A 19,951-nucleotide genomic window follows, 5' to 3' on the forward strand; every position below is an offset into this window, starting at 1 on the left:
GCAGCCCCACACCCCCGTCCCCGCCCTCCCCTGAACTCTGTAACCCTCGCCCTCACCTGAGTACTGCTGCAGCAGCCAGACTTTGAGCTCGATGAAGCTGTGGGCGAAGTGGCAGCTGTCCTCCCGCAGGCAGCCGTAGCGCACCTCGTGGCGGCACACGTCGAACTGGAAGTGCTCCTGGAACTGGCGGACCTTGGAGTACTTGAGGGAGGTGGAGCGGACGATGTGCACCAGGCACCTGGTGGGCGGGGCAGGGGCACGATGGAGTCCGGAGCACCCCCTTCCTGGCCGGGGCCCCTCCCCAGTGTCAGTGCCGTACGCCCGAGGGAGGGGCTCCTCCTCGGGTGCCTCCCGCCTATGAACCGCTGGCACAGGAGGGAAGAGGCGGGGATCCTGCGCTCAGGCAGTTCTGGTTTGAGCCCCAACTGTGTGCCCCTCCCCTGGCCTTGACCTGGGGACAGCTCAAAGACGGAGCTGCCAGCAGGAGGAGGGCACCAGACCCCAGCTGCTGCGAGGCTGGGAGAAGGGGTGTCTCCCTGGGGTTCCCCAGAGCTGGCCCTGCACCCGGAGATGTAATAATTGAGCATCTCCTCTGGCTGGGAATTTTAATACCTTCACAGCAACCCTAGGAGACTGGGATCATCATCCACTTTGCAGATGAGGAAACCAAGGGTCACAGCGGCCAGAGGACACAAAACAGACCATTGTCCAGGCTGGGATTTGGACCCAACTCTGTCCGACTCGAGGGCCTGGGCTCCATCAGCCATGCTGAGGCACAGCCATGCGGAGTCAGAGGGAGCACAGGGGGGCACCAGACCCCACGCAGCCCCTCCCACTCCCTGTCCGACGCCCGTGTCAGGACCGTGGAGGGTGCTGGATGGGAGTCAGGGATGTGGCCCCCACCAGCCTGCTGAGGAAGCTGCTTCGAGGCCTCCGCTTTCTCATCTGCACATCAGAGATACCCACTCCTCCCTACGGGACTGCAGAGATCATTAAAATACCCAAGAGAATGCTCAGAATATAGTAGATGCTCAGTAAATGTGGTTCCGTCCTTTCCAGGTGGATGCAGGATCTGAGTCCCAAATCCTGCCCCTTGCCTTGACACCCGAGGCCCACCCTCTGGCCTCAGCTGCTCCTCAGGCATCTAGGCGGCCCCAGGGGCCTCTCCACCCGCCCCCACCCCAGGCCTGGCCGTGGGTCTGGCCGTGGGTCCGGCTGTGGGTCCCACTCACTTGTTGTTGTAGAAGCTGTGCTTGGCAGCCAGGTTGGAGCAGACAGACGGTGAGTCCTTGGTGCCTTTGCTGATGATCCGGGGTTTACTGTCAAAGCAGATCTGTCCGGGGAGGGGCTGGGCTGGGACCCGGCATGGCCACCCAGGAGGCACAGACTGGGTCCCCGCAAGGCCTGCCCTGAGTCAGGGGAGTGAGGAAGGGAATCCCAGGGTTTGTGGCCCCTGCCTGTCTGATCCCACCACTCCAAACGCCTGGGGCAGGGGTTACTCTATACCTCTGAGCCCCAGTTTCCTCAACAGTCGTTCAGGGAAAACCACACCTGCGCTGTCCCACAGGTTCACTGTGAGGCTGGAAAATGACCTAACAGAACTGCAGGTGTTTTGTAAAGTATATGCAGCCAGCAGGCTGTGGGCCGTGACCCCTCGCAGGAAGCGGGCAGCCCACCTGCTCTAGCAGTTGGAGGGAAGGGCTGGCTGTGTGATGGATGGGGGCTGGCCGAGCAGCACAAAACCCTGCCCGCACCCCGGACCCACACCCTCACTTCACGGAGACGGACCCAACACGGTCTCTGCTCTCATCGCACTACGCCTGGGTGGGGAGGCAGGGGGCCAGCAGGGTCTTCTGTGACAGCTTCTGGGGCAGAAATGAACACCTTGGTGGAACTGCGGGGATCAGAGCTGAGCCTCAGGGGGTCCAAGACACAGAAGCATGGGGAGAGCACCCCAGGGAGAGAGCATAGCCTGGACACAGGCAGGGACGTGGGCAGGAAGGTGCAGTGGGCACTGAAGCCGGCACAGCTGGATGAGGAGGCGTGGGGGCCTGGGCACCTGAGTCCCTAGAGCGCCTGAGTCTGGCCTACGATGGCTGGAGGCAAAGAGCAGGTATGGTTACTCCTCTTTCTGGCCTCCGTTTCCACCTCCGCAAAATGAGGGGGCTGGATAGGATATGGGCTCTAGTGCAATAGGAGTCTATGGGCCTAACTTTCTAACAACCCCAGGCCCTACTGATTCTAAGGTCAGGCCTCCAAGACCCGCAGGTCTCAGGGCTGACAGTCCACCGTGGAGCCCGCCAGGAGCCTCCCGCCAGCCCCGTCTGTGCATCGACCGGGGAGGCGCCGGTACCTCACAGAGGAACGTGAAGATGCCCTGGTGCTCCTTGAGGAGCTTGGCGATGGTGAGGCTGCCGCGCGTGACGCCCCCCAGCGGGTCGAAGAGCAGGTCGCGGTTAAGGGTGCCCTTCCGCTCCTCCGTCCACACGTCGATCTCCTCCTGATGGTAGGCGAAGGTGCAGTTATCCCCGTACTTACAGTCCTGCTTGTTAATCATGTCTGCAAAGAGGCAACAGGACACACGTTCCGCCAGGCGGGACGGCAGCCCTCAGCGCCGCCCCCTCCCCAACCACCACCACCACCACCGCGGCCGGAGGGGCCGGCAGCCACCCGACGGGGCATGCGCTCGGTGCAGAGCGCGGTGAGGCCTGCCCAGCACGAGGACCTGGCAGGGGTGGAGCGGCCGAGCTCAGGGAAAGCCCTTCCTAGGCCGGACCCCTTCTTTGTTCCACACCCAGGTGTGGAGGCGGAACTGCATCTTCACGTGCAAAGCGTGGGGGTCATACCGGCTCCCCCAGCCCACAGGCTGCCTTGTGTGGGTCAGGCAAGGTGACAGGTAGGAAAAGGGCTTTGTAGATGTACATAAGCCTCTATGTAAACACAAGGGATGTTGTTGTGGTTGTTGTTGTTGTTATTATTATTATTATTATTATTATTATTATTCAGCAGGAAAATACCACTGGTTAAGGAAGGCATGGGCCTTGGAGTCGGGCAGACTTGGGCTGGGATTCCCTGTTATTCCTGAGCCTCAGCTGTCTGTCCATAAACAGAGAACAGGGGTTGTTGTGGAGATTAAGTGAAATAATAAAAAAAACTCCTGGGGGCTGGGGACGGGGAAGGCAGCAGGTTTATAACCTGGAGACCTGCCATCTCCTGGGGGGTGAGAACTGTTTTTCCTTCTTTCTCTCCCTCCCTCACACTCTTTCTAAGTCTGCCCTGTTCCACCCCCTTCCAGGCTTGCAGGCACACAAGGATGAGCAGGCTGGTGGCCGGGTGATCCCCGACCAGCAGGGAGCCCTGTACGGAAGGGCTTCCCAAGATCCAGGTGCTGCTCGACGGAGGAGCAGAGGATGACCAAGTTCAAAGGGCACAGCCTGTGCAAAGGAGTCAGGGTTCAGTGTAGGTTGAATGGGTGAATGGTTAGGGCAGACGGGGACTTGCAGGCCTTGCAGAACTGGGACTTCATCCACACTGGCCAGGGCATGGCTGGCAGAGGACTTCGAGCTCAGAAATGACACGTCTTTAAGATTCGGCTGGGAAGACGAGCTGATCCCGAAAGCCTGGGTGGGCTACTGCCATGGGCTGGGCCGGGGACAAAGGTGGAGCCTGCGGTGGGCTCCCAAAGTCTCAGTTTCCTCACCGAGTTGTCGTGAGGATGTGTGATGGTGGGTGCAAAAGGGCGACACTGTAAAGCACTTAATACGAGACTGTTCATGTCTTGTGTGCAGGCTGCACAGAGATGCTTGGTTGGGGAGTAGAAGAAAGCACATGAGGTACCTGCCAAATGTCCACTAAATGTCAACCAAACGACATGAGCCAGAAGGGAGGACAAGGACAACAACATATGAGTTTTTAAAAGCTAATATTTATCAAGCCCTTATTATGGGCCAGTCCCCTGCGCTTGACGTGGATTTACTCCACATCCTGCCGACAGCCCTTTGGGACCCTGCAGCGTCACAAAAACTAGCTCTCTGTGAACCGTCTGACCCTCCCACCCGGGAGCCCAGGCTGCTGGTGAGACTCCAGCTCAGGTGGAACATCTGAACGCTCCTGCCCGTCCGTGGAGCTGGTCAGGCCAGGGGCTGCTCATTCTAACATGGGCTCCATCCCCCGTGGAGCACACCTCTCTGTCTACCCGCCTGCCTGGGAGGAGGAGCAGACCCCCGCCGGGGGTGAGAAGCTGGGCCCGGGCCATGCCGCCCGCCCCTGCTGCAGCCCACCCACCTTTGCACAGGTAGTAGGAGCCCACGAAGCTGGTCTTGGTGGGCCGGGGCCGGATCCGCTTCCAGGTCTGGTCCTCGGAGCTCCGCAGGCGGCCGAGCAGGATGTCCCGCTTGCACTTGTGCTCGAGCCCCTCGCGGTAGGTGTAGTCGCCTGCCCTGGGGCCTGTGGGGGCGGGGGGGACAGGGACTGTGGTTCTGCAAGCAGAGCCGAAGGGTGACAGTCGATGGGCCCAAGCCTTGGGGATTGGCCCCCCTGCCACCTAAAAGCCCACCTCCTTCCCCTGGGCCGTCCGCCAGCTCCTGCCACTCCTTCCCTGCCACACGCTCCCTGGGGACGGGGGCTCGGGCTGAAGGGAGACCTCCTCCAGGAAGCCCCTTCTCAGCACCCACCGCCTTCCCACCACCACCCTGACTCTCCAGTGAGCCTGACCATTTTAGTGTTTCCTTGGAACAAATCATGAAGACAGTGCCTGGTGGAGAGCAGGCTCCGTCCCCTTCTTTTCCTGCCCTGGAAAAGCGCTGCCAGGCCCAGCCTCCCACCCCTGCCTCTGTTCCTCTCCCCTGCTCCTCTCCAATCTCCTGACCACGGGCCTCCTCGTGCCAGCGATGAGGTGGCAGGGGCGTCTCCCCAAAGAGACCAAGAGGACCAAGGCCCCTTGTGGGGGCCCATGTGACGTGGCTGGGCCAGCACCAGGTGTGCAGCGGCTCTGCTTCCCCTGCACAGGGGGCAGCGAGCAGCGGGCGTGCGGATCGGGGAGGCGGGCGCGGTCTGTGTGAGGAAGAACCTCCTCGCGGGCACGGCCATCCAGCGAGACGGCCTTCTGCTCCCCATCCCCGCAAGGCCACGGGCTTTGGCAGGACGACTCGGTCAGGGGTGACGCGCATGTGAGGGGGAGGGGAGGAGTGAGGCGGACAACAGCACCTAGGTGACCTCTGAGCTTCCGTCAACTCCAGCACCTCAGAGATGGAGCATTCTAGACTGGTAAGATGTGTAACCCTGAGATACCGAGAGAATATTATTCTAAACCGTCGGAACTGTGGGATTCTGGCAAATGAAACGCTGTGAGTCTCAGAGTTTAGAATTCTGAAATTTTAAGTGTGCTGAAAGTGGTTGCCAGCACTGGGCTTCTATTCGGAATGGCTCCGACAGTCTCCCTTGGATCTGCGGGCTGGGAGCCTAGGAAATACGTTTCTCAGACTCCTCTGGCCCCTGGGTTCTAGGCAAGGTTTGAATTCATCCAGTGAGAGGTGGACGGAGAGGTGGATGAGAACAGAGGTGCAGGCTGCCTTTCCTCAGCAGATACGCTTTTGCAGAAGCCAGCTGGACTCTGCCTTCCACAGCCAAGCACCAACCTCTGGGCTGCGGGGTGGCTGTGATACCGGCCAGCAATCCTGGCAGCCCCCTGGGCTCTGTGTGAAAGCAGCGGACCCTGGCTTCTGGGCCTCAGCTTGTGGAGAAGTAGCCTAAAGGCCCGGTGGAGTCTCCTGGCTTCTGTTCCTCCAGGCTTTCTGGCAGTTTTGAAAGTCCTTGCCTCTCATAAGACATCCCTGTCTGCTTGGAATAGCTGGAAGGGCTTCTGTCTTCCCATACTTATCTCTGACTGGTACACTAGGATGTTGTCATTCTGGGACTTTCCACTCCTGAGATTCCCGGCATCTCTGGGCAAAGGGGTGGGGTATGAAGGTGTGACCTTACCTGTTTTGGGGTAGCAGAGCTGGCAGGCCTGCTTGAACTCATGGGTGGCAGCCAAGGGGTTCTTGATGAGCAAGGCGGTGTTGGGCATGGAAGGCTCTGGCTGTGACAGGGGGAAGTTGGCCATTTTGGACACTGAACGATGGCCGGAGTCACTGGGGCCAGTCTGGGCACCAGAGGTGGGGGGCGGGGCACTGTGACACCTCCCAGGTCTCACCCAAGAGCAGAACTGCAGCCCAGGACCCTCCCTCTTCCTCCACCCTCCCAGCCGGGGAGCCCCTTGTAACGTTGACCCAAGAATCCAACAGGACTATTTCAGCCTAGTCAAGGCGCATGGGTGACAGTGACCTTGGGCCCAGAACATTTCCTTGAGTGAAAGTCCAATATGAAAGCAGAGGAACAGAAGTGGCTCTGACTGGGGTCTAAGCACAGGCCCTCCACCACCCCCATCCTCTCTCTCAAGCCCCCAAGGCATCAGCAGATGTGGAAGAAGGCAAAACTCAAAGAGGGTAGGTGGCTTCCCCAGGGCCACACAGCTAGTGTGTAGGCTGAGGCCAGAGTACAGGCCACCTAAGTCCTGGTCAAGCGCTCTCCTAAACTCAAACCTGGCTGAGTCCTGAGACCAGAGATGTTACTGACCCTGGAGAGGTTACTTAATCCGTCTGAGCCTCGATGTCTGATATGGTCAGACAAGGGTGGGCGGTGCCCTCTGCTCTCCTTCCCAGCACACGGCTGGGCCAGGAAGGGTTCGGAAGGGCTGGGAAGAGACCATCTCTGGCCCGTCGGGCTGTTGGCCTCCTTGGGGGATGCAGCACCTTATCCCACACTGAGGCTCACCCCTCGCTCTGGAGCCCACAACCACTTTCCCTCCACCCCCTGGAGAGCACGGGGTACCTGCGCACCAGTCCTCGCCGAGTCACTCACCGAGGGGGCTGGTTTCTGAGTACCGCTTGGGGGACGATGGTCCTGTGAGTTGGCTTCCTCTGGGTAAGGAGACACAGGGGTCACCTGCCTGCTCTGAGGGGCCCCCTGAGGACTTTCTCTTCCATATTTCTAACTTGGAGAAGCCATCCAGGCCACACATCCTCTCCCATTTGGGCCACTGCCCAGTCACAGGGAAGCATCCCAGCCTGAGCAGGTCGACCCTGTGTGAACACCTTCCACGCGACCCCACAGCCCCTGGGAGAAAGCCCGAGCTCTTCAGCTTGGCTCACGGGTCCTGTGAGACCAGCCTCAGGCCTTCAAGGCCCCCAGCCCCCGCCCTCCCCGCCCCTAGCTGACTCCTCTGCTTATCCGCCAGGCCCTCCATCGCCAGGCCTGTGTCACACTGCTCCCTCTGCCAGCACATGACCTTGCTCAGCTATCACCTCCTCCAGGAAGTCTCCATGAAGCCCATCTGTGCCCCCTGCAGCCCTGTGAACCCCTCTTGCAATGAGTGCCCTGGGCTAAGTCTGACTGTCAGAAAGCCAGTCCCGCAGAGGCCCTTTCCTCGCAGGGTCCCTAGGTCAGAGCGGGTGCTGGAGGAGCCCACGGCCTTGCATGCTTCCCCCAGCCTCAGAACCATCCACCCAGCAGTCTGGTGACCCCAGGGCTCTGGAAGGCTGGGCAGAGAGCACCACACTGCAAGACTGGAGTCCTGGACTATCCCAGCCTTGCTCTTTGATCTTAAACAAGACACCCAGCCCCTTACTATGCTGAGCGCTGCAGGAGACACAAACTCAGAAGACGTGCCCCTAGATCATGAGGCAACACAAAGTTGTGATCCCAACTGCACAGGGGGTGGGGGGGGTGAGTGTGCCCCCCCAGGCCTCACCCATGAAGGAGTTGGGCTTGTCCAGGGAGCCACGGGTCGACCCGAAGCTGTCGAGGGCGTCCAGTCGCGTCTCCGCGTATGGAAGCAGGTCCAGGGAGTCCAGTGCTGAGCCTGGCGAGTCGAGGGCATCCAGCACAGAGGCAGCCAGCTTCTTGGACGGGTCCATGACCAGGCCGAAGGAGGCAGGGGGCAGTGGGCTGGAGACAGGGATGGAGCCGCCCACCACAGGCGGCAGCAGCGGGGTCCCGCCGGGGAACACGGGGATCAGCTGGGGCAGCTCACTGGGCACGCCACTGCCAGGCAGGCCACCCTGCACCAGAGACTGCGAGGGGGGAACACAGGGAGGGGGAGGGGTCGGAGGAGAACACGAGTGTCCCGGCCTGGGCGGGCCCCAGCAAGCCCACCCCTCTGTGCCTCGGCTCCGACCTATCCCACAGGTAGAGCCAGGGACCTTTACAGTCCCTTCTGGACGCACGTTCTGCACTTCCACGTTTCTATCCAGGGCAAGTCTCTCCCCACCCCGAGGCCTCAGCTTCCCCAACTGTGACGTGGAGATGGGACCTTCCCTCCACCCTACATGGGACGTGAGGATGGATATGATGGGGTCCCGGGGGGGAGAAGGGTTTCGGGGAAGAGGAGGGGGCAGCGTGGCTCACCAGCGAGTCCAGGAGGGTGTCCAGCTCCGGACCAAAGACGTCCCCGTCGGAGAAGTCGTCCAGGCTCTCAGTGCCAGGGAGGGCCCTGCTGCTGCTGTCCAGGGGGGCCAGCAGGTCCAGAACGTGAGGGAAGAGGGGCATGGTGGGGGTAGAGGGGAGGGGGGCCGGGGAGCCTCGCAGGTCCACGTAGCAGTCTGTGGATGGGGGTGGGCTCAGTAGCTGCAGGGGGTCCTGCTTGGCGAGAGTGGGGGTGGTGTCCCAGGGCCTGGGGTCCTCATCCAACACTTCCCCCCTTTCTCCAGCTCCCACCAGGAGCCCTGCCTGACCCACTGGCCTGACCCCAGCTGCAGTGAAGGAGGGCCCCACGGGGTGGGAGAGGGGCCTTCAGTCCTGCAGTGTCTCCCCAGTGGGCCTGGTCAGTGCCTGAATAGCCCACCTCTGGGGGACACAATGCCCTCTTGCAGGGACGCTTTTACAATGTGACCCCTCCTGGAAGCCAGTGAGGAAGAGAAACAGAGAGGACTTTGAGAAAGGTGGACCCCTGGCCGGGGGGTAGGGCCGCTGCTACCCCACCGAGGCAGTCCCCCGCCGCCCAAGGCTGGAGAGACGCTCTCCCCGCCCTGCAGGGGAGTCTGTTTTCTTGAGCCCACTGTTTTCCTTCATGCTTCAGGTAGTCTCCAGCACAGGGAGCCCCCAGGAGCCCTGTCTACAGGGCCGGGAATGGCAGGGGTTTGACCCATATGACCTCTGGGGGTCTTGGCGGGGAGGGGCTGAGCACTCCCTAGGGCCCATCTGCACCCCGTCCTCTCGCATCATGGACACTACCTGTTTCGATGTCATCTATGGACCCCAATCCATCGGAAGTTCCCTGCAGAGAAGAGGACAGGGCAGGTCAGAAAGACGCGGGCTGGGAAGGCCACGGTGCCCGAACGCAAGGCCCCTCCCCAAGTGACCACTGCTGATGTTAATTAACCAGGGTGGTGGCTGGGCACGGGCTGGAGGCAGGGGGAGTGCGGTCAGAGCAGCCTCACATCTGCCCCTTGCCGGAGTGCCCTCAGGGGGAGGGATATAACCTCCGAGCCCGGTTCCTCACCCGTCACAGGGAGGTGTTTTACCAGGCCCTGCATGCACGTGCTGGGCATGGAGAGCTTGCAGCTCAAAGCCGAAAGTGCCATTCCTGAATAGCCAGTGTCCCCTCCCCCAGTTCCAGCCCCAGGCCCAACCAGCCCAGGTGGGATCCCCCCACCACCCGTGGACCTTCTGGTGGAGGAAAGCTGGGCCCGAGCTTGCCCTGTGGCCTTGCCAACTTCTGCATCCTCTCTGGGCCCGTTTCCTCATCTGCAGAGTGAGGGTGATACAGTCACCCACCTCCTCGGATGGTTAAAAGGATAAAATCACTTGACATTTGTGCAGAGCTTAGAACATTGCCTGACGCACAGGACGTGCTCTATGTGTTTGTTAAATGCGTAGCATCAAATTTTAAATCCAAGCCACCAGGAGGTGGGCCTGGGTAGACTGGTGTTCTCGTTCACCAGCCTCCACGTTTGGCCCCAGCGGACCCGCCTGGCTCGTGCCCAGCTCCAGGTGGTGGCGTGCATTTCCCCACCTGCCTGCAGGGCTTCACGCAGGCTGCTCCCTCCTCTCCACCTGCCCGAACCCTGCCAGGGGACCACGAGGCCAAAGCTGCCTGAGGCTCTGTCTGATCCCGGAACGCACAGCCCTCCTTGTGTCTTGCTCCCCATGCCGCCAAGAGGCAGCTCCGGCACAGACACCATGCCCGCAGGGCCTTGCGGTCGCCCAGGCTGCAGGAGGCTCTCTGTGGGCCCAGCTTGTGGAACAACTGCCTGGCTGGCACCCCAACACCAGAGAACTCTGCGGGGATCCCAGTGGCCAGGCTCGCACGCAGCGTCTGTGTGGAAACTACAGATGGTTAGAGGATCTGGCCGGGACACTCCCCCTGTCCTCCCATCCCCCGCTGTGTCCTGGGGCCACTATGTGTGGGGGGGTGGTATGTGGGTGTGGGAGTGTGTTGTGGATGTGGGAGGTGGGTGTGCGTGTGCATACATGTGTGTACGCACGGCGCTATGCTAGTGCACTGAGGTAGGGCCTGACCTGGTCCTCTCCACCGAGGGGTCCACACTGCGGGGGCTTCTCACAGACCCCCATTCCTGTGACCAGCCCTGGCCTCTGTGCATGCAGTGTGGGCCCCAGCAAGGCTGCAGGGATGGGTGACTGGTTTGGCAGGGGCTGGGGTGGCCACTGCCGCGCATGGCACCATCTGTGGTCCCCTGGTTGCAGAGTCAGTGGGCACCAAGGGCTGGCCCTTGTGGAGCTGGGCATTCCACCCGCATCATTCAACAAATATCTTCTGAGCACCTGCTGTGCGTGCCCAGCGCCGCTCTGCTTGCTGTGATGAGCAGCTGACACACTATGCGCCCCCTCGCTGCCTGGGAGGACCTGCAGGTAGGCGCCCCATCCCCAGTCCTGGAAGAGATCTGTGAGCTGGCTGGAGAGAAGGGGTGTGAGCACCAGCCCTGACTCGGGGACCATGCTCCTGGCTCCTTTATTCCAGCCACACAACCACCCTGGGAACCGGGCACAACTGTCGTCCCCATCTTACAGAGGGGACCTAAGGCTAGGACATGATGTCATTTCCTCTAGGTTACACCAACAGGGAGAGCAGAGGACCCCCCAGTCTCCGCTCTCGAGTGAGCTCACCGCGGAGCCAAGGGGATGGTGCACACACATCGTCTGGTGCATAAGGAGAAGATGATGAGGATGGAGAGGGAGGTTGGAAGCAGGCTATGGAGTGGCCTGAATGCCACGCTTAAGTATCCGGATGTTGACTAGTAACAGCAGTTTTAAACAGATACTTTATTATTATTATTTTTATTTATTTGGTTGCACTGTACGGCTTATGGGATCTTAGTTCCCTGACTAGGGATTGAACCCAGGTCCTCGGCAGTGAAAGCATAGAGTTTCAACCACTGGACCTCCAGGGAATTCCCTCAGATACTTTAATTTACAACTACCAAGGGTTTCTAAGCTGGGTACAACCCCACGAGGCCAGGTTGTCAGACTTCACCCAGCAGCAGTGTTGGGGGACGGGAAGAGGAGTCTAGACAGTGTCAAGGGCACGAGAAGGGGAGGCCAGCCATGACCTGGAGGAGTGGGATGTGGCCTGAACCCTGCCTCAGGGCCTTTGCACTGGCTGTTCCCTCTGCCCGGTCCCCCAGATCTCCTCACAGTTCACCCCTCATCTCTTTTGGGTCTTTGCTCAAGTATCTACTTCTCACTATTTATTCTTTAAAACTGCAACCCTGGGACTTCCCTGGTGGTCCAGTGGTTGAGACTTCACCTTCCAATGTAGGGGGTGTGGGTTCGACCCCTGGTTGGGGAGCTAAGATCCCACATGCCTCTCAGCCAAAAAACCAAAACATAAAACAGAAACAATATTGTAACACATTCAATAAAGACTTTAAAAATGGTCCACATCAAAAAAAAAAACACGTTAGATTTAACAAAAATAACAAATAAAAACGAAACTGCAACCCACCCACCCCCACCGATAGCCTGGCCTCCAGCTCCCTTCTCCAAGGCACTGATCACTTTCTGTTTATCACTTTTTGTTTGTCTCCCCAGTGAGCCCAAATTTTATGAGGTTGGGGCTCTTTGCTATTTCTCCCTCTGCTGTGTCCCCAGAGCCTAGACTGATTCTGTGATGGGCACACAGAAGCACTCAGTAAATATCTTCTGAATTAATGAACAGAATCAGTGCCATCCCCCTTCAATGCCTTCCCAACACCCGTATGATGAAGACCCAGCTCCTCACCAGGGACCAGGTGCTCTGGCTTCTGTTCCCTGTTCCAGCCTCATTGGGGGTCCCTCCTACACTCTGAGCTCCACCCAACCTCAGGGCCTTTGCACGTACCTTCCCCTATGGAATTGTTCTACCCACACACCTCTCACACTGCACACTCCTCAGCCCTAGGTCTCAGCTTACAGACTGCTGACGCTGTCTGAATCAGGCCCCCCAGGCCCCAGGGCCCACACTCTGCCCCTCACCCTCTACCTTTAGAGCTCTCCTCATGGTTTGTAACCAGAAACAATCCGGCTAGTATCCAATGGTCTTGGACTGTGAGCTCTTTGAGGGCAGGGACCATGTTTTTTTTATTCAGCATGTAGGTACCCAGACCCCAGTTCAGTGCCTGGCACATACTGGATGAATTCGGACAAGTCACCTAACTTCTCTGCGTCTCAGTTTCTCCTTCGTAATAGTGGGTAAACAGCACCTCCCTCCAGGCATTGTGAAATTATCTGCGATTACGCATTCATTCACTTACTGCTATGGTCCACATGTTTGTCCCCCCAAAACTCGTATGTTGAAATCCTAACCCCCAAGATTATGGTATTAGGAGGTGTGGTCTTTGGGAGGCGATGAGGTCATAAGAGTGGAGACTTCATGGATGAGATTAGTGCCCTTATAAAAGAGATCGAGGGAGATCCCTTCCGCCCCTCATGTGAGGTTATAACTGAGGACCATCTATGAACTGGGAAGTGGGTCCTCTCCAGATTGAATCTTCCAGCACCTTGATCTTGGACTTCCCAGTCTCCAGAACTGTGATTAATACATTTCCTTTGCTTATAAGTCACCCAGTACATGGCTTTTTTTTTGGGGGGGGGGCACGTTCTGCGGCTTGCAGGATCTTGGTTCCCCAACCAGGGACTGAACCCGGGACCCCAGCAGTGAGAGCACCGAGTCCCAATCACCGGACCGAGTCCCAGCTGCTGGGAATGCCAGGGAATTCCCAGTATTTTGTTACAGCAGCCTGAACAGACGAAGAGGTTCACTTAATTTTATTTTTTTTGAGGACCCAGTATGTGCCAGGCGTAAAAATTTTTGGTTACAAACCATCATGAGTGCTCCACAGGCAGGCCCACATCTTCCTCCCCTGAGGCCTGGTAGGCCCCCAAGGACAAGGACACGCCTAACTCAGCTCTGGCCCAGCGGCAGCCCAGGGCCAAGAAGGGGTTCCCTGGGAGTCTGCTGAATGAATGAATGAATGAAAGTGCTGTCCTGCTCTGGAGGGAGGGAGGCCCTACTGTGTGACACTGGTCAAGCACCCTCCTCACTCTTGTGCCTCAGTCTCTCCTCACGTGCAACGAAGAGGCAGGACGTCAGCCGCTGCCAGCACTCTTACAGCCTGTCCCTTCCCAAGTCCACCCGAGCAGCTCCTGTGTGGTGGGCGTGGGGGGTCTGGTGTGTGTGCTGGGCCCTGCCTCCCCGTCCCTCCCCGGACAAGGCCTGGGGGTCTGGTCTCCACTGCCTTCCTCCCTCCTTCCTCCTCCCACCCTTCCTGCTGCCATTGTTTTCTTTCTCAGGGGTCCACGGGAGAGGGTCCCCCTGACAGTTCCCCTGCAGTGACCGCTCCCAGCACCAGCCCATCCCCACACTCTGCCCCTGTGGCCACAGGAGGTGGAGGGGCTGTGGGTCCCAGGGCTGCCCTCAAGAGCCTGGCCTGGGCCCAAGCTGTCCGTCACCCCTCTTCCCAAGGGGGCTTGGCTTGCAGCAATGGCGACAAGAACAGACTGAGCCCAACACTTCAGTGTGACCTCTCTGGCCCCGCTGCTTGAGGTCATTTACATCCCAGAGAATGAACCCAAAGCTCCCATGATAGATGAACCAAGATAGGTTGGTCCTGGGGTGGGGGGGGGAGAGGAGGCTCGCAGTCCTGGCCCCCATCCTACCTGATCTGCCACACCAGCCGCAGTGCCATTACTGAGCAGAGAAAAGGTTTCCAATTCCTGCCAGAGATCGGAGAGAGGGGGAAGAGATGGCGACTCTGCAGAGGTGCTCGGGGTCCCACCAGCCGGGGCAGCAGAAGGGCCCCGACCAGGCGGGGTGCCGGGCTGCAGTGCCCTCCCGGCTCCCTGCCCCCAGGCCTGCAGGGCGTTGCCCTGGGTCAGATTCAAGGGTTTTCTTCCTGCAACCACGGCCAGGACAGGGGACGCCCACATACACACTCCCGCTGTGTGCCAGGCGCCACCTCCAACACTCTCTCTGTTGATCCTCCGAGGTGGGCATAATTATCCCCACATCCCAGATGCGGGAACGAGGGTGGAGAGGGGAGAACTAACGTGCTCAAGGTCATGGCAGCGACTGTAGCGCGCGCCTCCCCTGCACGCAGCTCCCTGGCACACGGCAGGAGCCAGAAGAACAAGCCAAACAGACACGGACACTTGTGACGTGCGCCACACGGGGCTCACTGGAGGCTGTGGCGGCACCAGTCACCTGAGGCCATCTCTGCGGTGTTGAAGTCGGCCAGGGCAGGGGACGGAGCGGGTTTTAGCAGCTGGTGTCTAAGGTGAGCTGGCAGCGTTGGCTGCTCTTTCCTTTTCCAAAAGATTCTGGAAGTCATTCCAGGGCTTTCGGCCAACAGCCAACAGACAACAGAGCTGCCGTCACCCTCTCTGTCCCAGCCTGGCCCCGGCCCCCTCACGCATGTCTCCCCAAGGCACCTGGTCCCCCTCTTCAGGTCTCCCCATCTCCACCGCCACCCAGGCCCCAGCGCCCAGGGCCCAGCTACCTGGGGCCTCTTATACGCCTTCCGCACTCGTAGCCCAAGCTTCTGAGCCAGCTCCTGACCGAGCTGAGTTACGCTTTCATCCTGGGAAGGCAAGACACAGGAGAGGGTGGTTAGTCTGCCCTGACTCACGAGCTGTGCTCCGGACCCCTGTGCAGCCCTGCAAGGGGGGTCCCTGTTACCCTAGGTTACGGATAAGGAAGCGAGACCCTGGGAGGGGAGTGCCCGAGCCACACTGCCAGTGCGTGGTGGGGCTGGGCCAGGAGACCCTGCTTCTGCTTTTCCTTTTATTGTGGGGAGTGGAAAAGAATAATTTGGGGGCTTTATTTCAATATTTTCTTTTTATTTCCACAATTCATCAAGGAACAGTGTCACTGTAGAAGGCTGAAATGTGAGAGAGCGAGCAAGTCTCCCCTGGATCAACCCCGCCCTCACCCTAGGCTCCTCCCCAGAGGGCTGCTGTGTTTCCCTACAGACCTCACCCAGGAATTTACATACATGCACATGGACCACAAAGGATGCTTAGCTTTGCTTTGTGGGGGGTTTCTCCTTCTTTTTTTATGTAAGTGAGATCATATTATACCTACTGTTTGTTCTACAACTTGCTTTTTTCACCAAACAGTGTCTTGGAACTCTTTGCAAGTGGGGACACATGGATGGAACACAGGCCCAGAGGAGCGAGGCCGTGTGAGGTCTAGAACTAGAACGCGCCGGGCCCGTAGCTGGTGCTCAGTTACAGCCCCCAGGATTCCTTCTTCCCTCTGAGTCTGTACTACTGTCTGTGTGCTGTGCGCCAGGCAAGCTAGGGGCTGGGGACACCGCAGTCACAGGGCAGACGGGGTCCAGGCCTCCCGGAGGCACCAGTCTAGTGCGGAGACCAGTCAGTAAACAGAGAAACAGTGACTGCAGCCCGGGCTGCAAAGGGGCAACAGGATCCTGTGACATCCTGTGCCTTTGTCCACCTTCCCACCTCACCAAGGAACTCCTGGAGCCCAGAGCATGGGTCACCTCTGGTCCCGATGCCCAGCATGGAGCAGGGCCCAGTCCGTGTTTGCCCATAGGACTGGAAAATGGGGGAATTCTCTGACTCAAAGTCAGAAGTCCTTGTTTGGGTACTTTCCTCAGGGGAGTTACCAGTTACAGGTCCAGGGCCCGGTTCCCTGACCCGTACAGTGGGTCAGAGCCACCCTGCCCTCCCATGAGCGGGTAGTCACGGGACCCAGATGTGGACCTGCTGCAGATGCTGGAGAATGTAGTACAGGTTGGGCACTCGGTCATAAGAGAGGTTCTCAACTGTGCAGTAAGCTGAATTGGAGAAGCAAGAATAATAAACAGAAAGTGTAACAACAGGGAATGTTCTGAACACTCACCGTGTCCAGAACTGTGCCAACTGCCCTGTATGACTTTCTGATTCCATCCTCAGCACAGCCCTATGATGCATGGTATGTTACCACCCCTGCTTTACAGGGGCGCAAACCAAGACTCAGAGGGGCTAAACCGTGTGTCCAAGGTCACACAGCTAGTAGGTGGCAGACCCAAGATTAGAACCTACACACAGGCCAGTTCTCTGGCACTGACATCCTTGATCACCGTGCATACAGCCTCCTCTCTGCTCTGCCCACCCAAATCCTGCTTGCTTCTTCCAGCCCCACTAAAGCCCTGCCTCCTCCAGGGAGCCCTCCAGAATCCTGACCACTCCAGAGCCCTCTCAGCCCTTCCTGGGCAGCATTTACCCTTCTCGAAGCCCTTTCACACCCATTATTTCAGAGATAAAGTAGGAAGGGCACTTTATAGGCGTGGAAGTGATGCACAGAGAGAGGTGGTGCTTTGTCCGAGATAATGCCAGGGGTCCATGGTGTAGCCAGGCCTAGACCCCAGGGCTTCCTCCATTGGTCTCCCAATGGACCATGGGCCCATGAGAGGCACAGATCTGGGCACTCTGTGGGCACTGAGTAAACATTTGTTAAGTTGAGGAATGAATGGGAGGGGACGTGTGCCCAGCCGTGCATGGGCTGGGGCAAGCAAGACCCTTGACTGGTTGTTTCCCACTGACCTTCCCCACCTAACAACAGCCTGGACAAAGGACCCCGTGCACGTGGCATCCCACTTGGTGCTCACTGCAACCCTGTACTCTCAGAGTGCAGAGGTTAAGAGTCAGACTGCCTGGGTTCCAGTCTCAGCTCTGCCACCCCATAGCCGGGATCTTGGGTAAGTTCCTTTCTTTCTGTGCTGCTGTCTCCTCATCTTTAAAATAGGGATAATAATAGTGTCTTTCTCAAATGATTGTTGCAGGATTAACAACCATTACACCATGTATTTTTAGCAATGCCTGGTGCTAATATCACTGTCTCAGCAGGGGAAAGCGAGGCTCAGAGAGGTGTGGTGCTTGACCTCAGCGAGGGCCAGTGCAGAGGGCTGGTAGCCTGGCCTCCGTGGGCGAGGCCACAGGGCTGCACACTCACGTGGGGCAGGGCCAGGGAGCACCGGCTGCTGCACGCGTAGGCCTCCTTGTGGCGCCCCAGCTCGGTCAGGGCTCGTGCCTTGCGGAACAGTGCCCGGATGTTCTCGCTGTCCAGGCCTAGTGCCTTCTCGCTGTCCTCCAGCGCCTTCTCGTACAAGCCCTGCCAGAGAGGAGCAGGTGGCCGCTGGTCAGCCTGTTACCCTCCCTCCCCGAGGCCTCCCGTCCCGATCTGGCCTGAGGACCAGCCTCCCTTCCCCGCAGAGAAGGAGGATGTCAGGGAGCGGGCTTGAGAGCTTTGGGAAACAGCTCTGGTATTCAGACTCGGTCAAGGGCATCCACGTGTCCAGCTGAAGGGGCTGCCGACAGGCAGTGGCAGGACATGAAAGGGAAGGGCCTTCAAATTCCACAGCAATGAGCCCGGTCACTCAGAAGAACATGGACTGAGAGAATACAGGCATCTCTAGGGGAAGTGCAATCATGAAGGTAGCCTGGCGCACAGAACAGTGTGAACGCGCATCTGGTAGGCCTGTTTATTCAGCATGGTCCCACCTGGGTCCTCTGCAGAGCCCACGGCAGAGCCACCACAGGACTGGGGGATGACTGAGTCAGTGAGTGAGGACAGGCTGGAGGCTGAGAGAGGAGGGAAGGAGGAGGCTGGAAGTCTGGAGAAAGGAGTAAGGCGGTTGAGGGTGTGAGGAAGAGAGGAGCTCAGGAGAGAGGAGCAGGAGCACTCGGAGGTTTGCAGAAAGAGGCAGTGCACGAGAAGGGCAGCGGCCCTCAGCCCTGATGGCCCACAGACTCCTGCCAGGGCCCAGGCCACCCAGAGAGTCTAACTTAATTCATCTGGGGTAGGGCTTGGGCACCAGTATCATTTAAAAAAAAAACTGGGGGGACTTCCCTGGCGGTCTGGTGGTTAAGACTGTGCACTTCCACTGTGGGGGGTGGGAGTTTGATCCCTGGTTGGGGAACTAAGATCCTACATGCTGCGTGGCATGGCCAAAAAAATAAAAAATAAAAATAAAAACTAAAAAAAATTAAAATTTTAAATTACATATTAGTCCTTTAAAAGCTCTCCAGGGGCTTCCTAGGTGGCGCCGTGGTTGAGAATCCGCCTGCCAATGCAGGGGACACGGGTTCGATCCCTGCTCCAGGAAGATCCCACATGCTGCGGAGCAACTAAGCCCGTGCGCCACAACTATTGAGCCTGTGCTTTAGAGCCCGTGAGCCACAACTATTGAGCCCATGTGCTGCAAATACGGAAGCCCACGTGCCTAGAGCCTGTGCTCCGCAACAAGAGAAGCCACGGCAATGAGGAGCCCGTGCACCTCAACGAAGAGTAGCCCCCACTCACCGCAACTAAAGAAAGCCCACGCATAGCAAAAAAGACCCAACACAGCTAATAAAATAAATAAATAAATAAATAAATAAATTTATAGAAAAAATAAAAAATAAAAAAATAAAAGCTCTCCAGGTGCATCTCTTGTGCACTGGGGCTGAGAGCCGAGGGGGCAGACAGTGGGGGTGCGGGCCTGGGCGGGGCGTCAGGGCTCACCATGGTGAAGTAGCAGGCGGCCCTGTTGACATGCAGCTTGCACAGCAGCTCCCGGGGCAGGGCCACCTGGTCAGAGGCAGCGTAGTCAGCCACGTTCAGCCCCTCCACGTACTGCACCAGCGCCTGCTTGTAGTCCTTCTCTCGGAACAGGTCATTCCCCTCGGCGAACAGGTTCTGCACCAGCTTGAGCAGAAAGGCCTGCCGGGCAGGGCGCGGGGGGCTCAGGGGCCTTCTCCAGCCCCAGCCCTTGCACCCAGGTCTCACACCCCCACCACGGACACCCTGCCCTTCACCTTCCCCCAGCCTGGCCCCTGACGCTCACCTCATATTCTTCTTGCTTTAGGGGTAGGGTCGACCTACAGGAAAAGGAGAAGGACACGAGGTCTGGATGGGCCCGGGGTTCCCACCCTCCTGGAGGCCCAGGAGCCAGAGCCACAGGTTAGAGACCACACCCGGAACCGGCTCCTCCAGCTCGGACCTCGGATGTCACCTTGTGGATTGGGGTAAGAGGACAGCAGTTTTCTCCCTAAATCAACACCACTCTGGCCCTGTTTCTGACAGGAGGTTGGAGGAAGGTCTTGGGTTTGCCCAGGGCCTGGCAGTGAGGCTTTCGCAGGTGCAGATGCTGAGAAAGAGCTCCAGTTCCAGCTCCAGCTGGCTGTCCTCTGCCTAAGAAACCAGTCCCCAGGACCGACCATGTCCCCCTAAACCAAATTTGCAACTGCAGGCCTGCAGGCAACACCCGAAGTCCACCCAGGGGCCCGTTAGTTTGGGAGTCTCTGCGCTTCTCCTGTCCCTACCTGTAAAACACACCACAACTCCAGCCAGTGCCCAGGTCTTAGAAGGACCTAACCCCTCCTGCCAGACTCAGCAAAGCAGATGGGCTCTTAGGCACCCTCTCCTGCCTAC

At 58.7% G+C, this 19,951-nt stretch overlaps 1 protein-coding gene across 2 annotated transcripts in view; it reads right to left on the bottom strand.

Annotated features, from left to right (window-relative positions):
* Positions 1 to 19,951, bottom strand: part of ZC3H7B (zinc finger CCCH-type containing 7B) — a 52,986-nt gene that overhangs the window by 10,190 nt on the left and 22,845 nt on the right. For both annotated transcript variants that reach the window (XM_057741722.1, XM_057741723.1), the window contains 14 exons: positions 19,365 to 19,398; positions 19,043 to 19,240; positions 17,492 to 17,650; positions 15,033 to 15,113; positions 14,194 to 14,250; positions 9,271 to 9,313; positions 8,446 to 8,639; positions 7,790 to 8,111; positions 6,901 to 6,959; positions 5,980 to 6,079; positions 4,285 to 4,446; positions 2,354 to 2,559; positions 1,233 to 1,333; positions 57 to 238 (listed from right to left, as the gene is read on the bottom strand). In XM_057741722.1, coding sequence (XP_057597705.1) covers positions 57 to 238; positions 1,233 to 1,333; positions 2,354 to 2,559; positions 4,285 to 4,446; positions 5,980 to 6,079; positions 6,901 to 6,959; positions 7,790 to 8,111; positions 8,446 to 8,639; positions 9,271 to 9,313; positions 14,194 to 14,250; positions 15,033 to 15,113; positions 17,492 to 17,650; positions 19,043 to 19,240; positions 19,365 to 19,398 — 1,898 coding nt within the window. The remainder of the gene's footprint in view (positions 1 to 56; positions 239 to 1,232; positions 1,334 to 2,353; positions 2,560 to 4,284; positions 4,447 to 5,979; positions 6,080 to 6,900; positions 6,960 to 7,789; positions 8,112 to 8,445; positions 8,640 to 9,270; positions 9,314 to 14,193; positions 14,251 to 15,032; positions 15,114 to 17,491; positions 17,651 to 19,042; positions 19,241 to 19,364; positions 19,399 to 19,951) is intronic.

Source organism: Hippopotamus amphibius, chromosome 7 (genome assembly GCF_030028045.1).
Source record: "Hippopotamus amphibius kiboko isolate mHipAmp2 chromosome 7, mHipAmp2.hap2, whole genome shotgun sequence".
Lineage (NCBI taxonomy): Eukaryota > Metazoa > Chordata > Mammalia > Artiodactyla > Hippopotamidae > Hippopotamus > Hippopotamus amphibius.